Raw genomic sequence first — 5,563 nt, 5'->3', positions numbered from 1 at the left:
TTAAAATTCTAAAAAATGGGTTTTTCTCCATATAAAAAAAAATAATAATTTTTTTCTTAAAAAGTAGGCCATATTTTACAAAATTGCTAATGTTCCGTATGAGTTGGAATTCATACGAAGTGTGAATGAACTCAATGAGGGTAAGTTGCAACCCTGCTTGGGAAAGAGAGTGTGTTTAGTTGTGCGAGTGAACGTAAAAAGGAGCGCTGAGCGTGCTTGGTGATGTTTGTGATATTAATAATAATAAAGGTTAGTTTTTCAGCTGTGGCTTTTCCAACTAAAGCAAATGTGTTTTTATTGATTTGGCTGGGCTACGAAACATTGGTCCTTTGAGCCGGATGTGGGCTCGGTTGTGCTTTTGATTTCTTGGGCGATTTCGTGGCATCGTGATTGATGCCTATGAGTGAGGGGGCTAGAAATATGCGTGCATATGTATGTGCGTGTGTATAGAATGTGCAAGTATACAGTCCATAAATTGCTAGAGCTAGTAATGGATGTGAGCTAGTGAGTTGATGAGCAACAGAGGTTTATGAATAGTTGTAGATGAGTCTACAGACGAAATCCTGGCAAGTTGTGAAATTGGTTGCTGGTAGCAAACATGAGAATGGTTGAGCGAATGGAGCAAGGGCAATGGGAATACACATGTGTATTGTATGCTATTTCTTGTGCTAGAGAGCAAGTGAATGAGCATGTGTATTGCAAAACGATTCCTTGTGCTTGAGAGCATGTGTTTGAGCGCATATACATATATGTGTTCAAACTACTTTTGGATGTAGAGTGCGAGGGCGATAGAACTATGTTACAAAGTCCTTTCATTTGCCATAGAGCAATTGAAAAGTTGCTAGAACCATAGTGTATACCAGAGAGCAGGAAAGTATGAGAGTATGGTGCAAGTACCAAGCACTGGTGGCTTGTGTATGTGAGAAGTGAAACTCATGTATACACGGGCAAGTCGAAGCTGCGCAGTATAGATGCGCAGAAGGCAAGTAGCTCGTCGGTGTGAGTATAAAATCTCATATATGTATGTAAGCGAGCTGAAGCGGAGCAAATCGGTGCGCAGAGTGCTAGTAGTGTGAACAGGTAGACTCATGGGCATACACATATATGTATATAAATGCCATATGTACAAATTAACGAGCTAGAGCGGTGCACTATAGAGTATAATATTCTAGAACTTTACACTGGTGTGTGTATGTAGCGGAATTCGATGCGAGGGTAGAAAAATACAAATAGCGTCATTGCTAAAGAGGTACTTGCGCAGTGAACATTAAAATTCGAAAGCAAAAGACTTAATAAAGCGACTTGATTATAAAATATAAAAAACTGACAATGGTAAAAGTGGAGCTACTTGTTGCGTGCGTGCGAGCAATTAAAAGGGCAGCGGCATATGTCCAGGATGAGGCATTTGCCTCTATAACTCATCAGGGTGCTAGTGCTAGGTTGGAGGCCTTGGAAGGGCGTGGTGAGCAGTGTTGCCGAGAGCAGCGATATCAATGTCTATGAGCAAGAGCTAGAAAAGGCCGAGAATGGATATTTCGAGGCACGTGCGGCACTGCAGTGCAAAATAGATTTACTGGCACCATCCCCGGCACCAGTAAGTGCGCCAGAAAATATGCAGGTGGAGCTACAGTATCCACAGCGGCAAATGGACTTAAAGAATAACTGGGGCGAATTCGATGGTTCGCTGACCAAGTGGAAGGGCTTCCATGATCGCTTCAAAGCCGCTGTGCATGATAATGAGCAGGTTGCGCCAGCATTTAAGTTTGCATATTTGCAAAAGTCGTTGGTGGGCAAGGCTGCACGTACTTTGGGTGAGTGGCAGCTGACCGACGAAAACTATAATGAAGCATGGGAACGCTTAATTCAGCTCTATGACAAGAAGTATCACACATGTCGTGAGTATTTGCGCCAGTTTTATAGGTTGCTGTTTTTGGAGCGTGCATCTTCGGATGCACTTCAACGCATGTCAAACGTGACGCACGAGACATTGCGTCAGTTGCACGCGCAAGGCTTGCCCATAGAGCATTGGGACATGCTCGTAGTGCATAATTTGCACGAAAGACTTCAGCGGCAGTCTGAAACCCCAACAGCAGTTGAGATGCTAGCGTTTCTCGACAAACAGGCCGCTGCATCTTCGCATCAAGTAGAGAACCGTCGTGCGCGAGAGAGCAGTGTGGCATCATCGGCTGTTCGGGCTGAACAGATAAAGAGGCGTCAGCAAGATGCAAATCAGAGAGCAAGTAAGGTCAGAGCTAGTGTGCAGAAGAGCGACGGAGGAGCAAAGAAGACTTCTCCATGCCACTTATGTCGAGGTGATCATGGGTTGTATAAGTGCCCAGACTTCCTGAATCTACGGGCACGTAAGACATATGTAGAGAAGCACAATTTATGTCCAAACTGCTTCAAGCAAGGACTTCAGTAAAAGACTGCTATTCTGGGCCGTGCAGTAGATGTCCAGGCAAGATATTTCATAATAGTGTTCTGTGCCCAACTAGGGAGGTGAACAAGCACTTGCTGATAGTGCAAGACCCAGTTGAGCAAGTAAGGGCTAGTGGTTCATCCAAACGAGAGCAAAAACGTAGGAGCGCAGATGTCAACACAACAATTTGACAATCAAAAAGGAGCAGGAAGGAGCTAGATACATCGACTGAGGTAATAGAACTTGATATATCAGAGCAGGTTAATAAACGGCCAGATGTTTGTACACCTTATAAGCATGTTTTTAGTTACCAGGGCGGGGACCAGCAGGTCAGTGGCAGTTATGAATCGGGCAGGGAGTCGGTACCCAGGTACTGGCATTTAAACCTTTACCTAGCATAAGGCAAAGTGTAGTATTGTTGCCTACCGCCTTGGTTCGGTTAGAGATAGATAATGTTAATATTGGACCTTTTTGTGCTTTGCTGGATACCGGTGCACAACCAAATCTTATTTTGGATAAGATTATCAGAGCTTATCAATTATCAGTGGCCAGTGTGACCAGATATATGGTTGGTATAGATGGTCAGCCGTTCCTAGTTAGGAAAAAAATAAATGCTAGGGTTAGACCATGGTATGAGTCTGATGAATACATTGAGGCAGAATTTCGGGTACTGCCAGGGCAAAGCCAGCTGAAGCTAGTAGTGCCGCCTGACTCGATGAGTTTGTGTAGAATGGCGAATCCAACAAAGGTGCCTTTTGCGAATCCTAATTATTGGGAGCCTAACAATGTGCAGTTGGTCCTAGGCGTGCAGGTATTCGCAAGGTGCCTAATCGGGCAAGTGGCTAGAACCTTAGATAATACTACAATGATAGAAACCACACTTGGTATTGTAGTACTTGGCCCATACTTTGACCAGGTAGACTATGCCATCGGGTCAGCTGTTTCTGCCATAAGCTGCGAGAGTATGGACGAGCTAGGGAAGATAGTGCAGCGTTTGTGGGAAATGGACCACATTCCTGATCTTCCTGTTCGAATGGTAGAGCAAGAAATGGTAGAGAAAATGTTTATGGAAACTTACTTTCGGGATAAGTCAGGGCGCTTTGTCGTGACAATACCGATACGCAGTGCTAGTAGATTGGGCAGTTCGCGTGAGAGTGCATTGAAGCAATTTTTTTTATTTGGAGAAGAGATTAGCTAGAGATCCTGAAGTCGGTCGTAAATACATTGATTTCATGCGTGAGTATGAGCAACTCGGTCACATGAAGGAAGCTAACCATGATCCTTTGCGCGGTGAGCTAGTATATTATATTCCGCATCATTGTGTGCATAAAAAGTTCCGCGTTGTTTTTAACGCTAGTTGCAAGACGGAATCAGGGGTTTCTTTGAAGGAAATTCAAATGCTCGGAGAGAAATTACAGCGTGATCTCGCCGAAATTATAATGAGGTTTAGGCGTCGCAGAATTTGCATCAGCTGTGATGTAAAGATGATGTTTAGGCAGGTGCGCATCATTGAGAGCCAGTACGATCTCCAACGGATATTTTGGCGCGAGAGTCCGAGGGATAGATTAAGAGAATACTGCTTAACAGTAGTCACATATGGTATGACGGCATCAGCATATTTAGCCGTACGATGTTTAATACAGGCAGCTAGAGAGCAAATGGAATATTTTCCATCAGCAGCTAGAGCCATAATAGATGATTTCTACATGGATGACGGTATCACAGGCGCCAGTAATGAAGATAAAGCAATAAAATTGGCTAAAGAGATGAAGTTTGCGCTAGGCGGTGCGGGTATGAAATTGTGCAAGTGGAAGTCAAACAGTAAGGCGCTTGCAAGTGTTCTCCAGTCAGGGGAACCGAGTGCATTATTGCTAACAGAAGATGATAATGCATCTGTGCTTGGTTTACAATGGATGACTGACGAGGATGAATTCACGTTTGTCGTGAAGGTGCCAGTAGTGCCTGCGGTTATTACTAAGCGAATCATCCTAAGCTGTGTTGCGCAATTGTATGACCCTAATGGTTATATCACACCCGTTACATTCATTGGGAAGATTATAGTGCAAGATTTATAGCGTTTGAGTGTAGGCTGGGATGAAGAAGTTCCTCAAGATTTTAGAGATAGATGGCTAGGATTTTGGCAAGACATTACTGCGCTAGAAACTTTTAGGCTACCTCGATTCATTGTGGTGGCAAGCAATACAAATATTCAGCTGCATGGCTTTGCGGATGCATCCGAAAAGGGCTTCGGGGCGGTTATTTATGTGCGAGTAGAGAGCAAATTGGGCACGATTACATCCGAGCTACTGATTTCAAAGGCTAGAGTCGCCCCACTGAGGACGATTACCATTCCTAAGATTGAGCTTGCTGCTGCTGAGCTTTTGGCTAGGCTATATTCAAGTGTGGTGCGGAGCATGGAATGGCAGACAGTTGATTATGTGATGTGGACAGATTCAACGATAGTTTTGCATTGGTTGCGCAAGTTGCCATGCCAACTTAAGGTTTATGTAGCAAATCAGGTGGCATCGGTACAAGCTAATACCGACATAAACAAATGGCGCCACGTCGGGACGAGTAACAATCCAGCTGACCTTCTGACAAGAGGTGTAAGCGCTAGTGGGATAGTGGGTAATGATTTATGGTTGCATGGGCCTAGCTGGCTTAGGAGATCGGGAGCAGAGTGGCCAGAAGATAGATTTCTGCGTAAGGAGGTACCTGAGGGTGCAAGGGCGGAGCTGAAAGTACATGCTGTGGCTATGACAGTAGCAACATGGAGCATCAAAAAGAGTGCTAGAAATTCCGCTGGTGCAGTGCGCTCGTTCATTGGATAGATTGATCGGAATCATGGCACAAGTGCTAAGATTTATCCGTTTGTTGAGAGCTAAGGGGAGTCAGCGGCTTCGGAAATCAGACCGTAAAAGCTTTAATATTCCCGTGCCTAGTGCAGAGGAAAGAGCTAGGGCATTGGAGCTAATTCTGAAAGAAGCACAAGATCTGGCGTACTCCAATGAAATACGTGCATTGCGGAAGAAAACATCCTTACCTGAAGGAAGCAAGCTTGAATCGCTAAAGCCAATGCTGGACGGGAAGGGACTTTTGCGTGTGGGAGGTAGAATCGGAAGGGCAGAGTGCGATTACGAAATG

The 5,563-nt window shown here is 44.6% G+C and overlaps 2 protein-coding genes across 2 annotated transcripts; both read left to right on the top strand.

The window, feature by feature from the left end:
- The first annotated feature begins 1,612 nt into the window (after positions 1-1,612).
- On the top strand, positions 1,613-2,422 carry LOC118750197. The gene has a single exon (XM_036484920.1). The coding sequence runs from the start codon at positions 1,613-1,615 to the stop codon at positions 2,420-2,422; it is 810 nt and encodes a 269-aa protein (XP_036340813.1).
- Positions 2,423-3,651: 1,229 nt separating this feature from the next.
- LOC118750199 lies at positions 3,652-4,494 on the top strand. The gene has a single exon (XM_036484923.1). It carries the CDS (start codon positions 3,652-3,654, stop codon positions 4,492-4,494), a length of 843 nt encoding a protein of 280 aa, XP_036340816.1.
- The last annotated feature ends 1,069 nt before the right edge of the window (positions 4,495-5,563 follow it).

The sequence above is a fragment of the Rhagoletis pomonella genome, unplaced genomic scaffold, assembly GCF_013731165.1.
Source record: "Rhagoletis pomonella isolate Grant_MI unplaced genomic scaffold, Rhpom_1.0 Rhpom_scaffold_00165, whole genome shotgun sequence".
Classification (NCBI taxonomy): Eukaryota; Metazoa; Arthropoda; class Insecta; order Diptera; family Tephritidae; genus Rhagoletis; species Rhagoletis pomonella.
The sequence above is the reverse complement of the archived record's forward strand: the minus strand, read 5'-3'. Positions and strand labels throughout refer to the sequence as shown.

Bases quoted from the DNA above. Each gene is read 5' to 3' on its own strand.
- LOC118750197 (XM_036484920.1), top strand. From the start codon at position 1,613: ATGCAGGTGGAGCTACAGTATCCACAGCGGCAAATGGACTTAAAGAAT.
- LOC118750199 (XM_036484923.1), top strand. From the start codon at position 3,652: ATGCGTGAGTATGAGCAACTCGGTCACATGAAGGAAGCTAACCATGAT.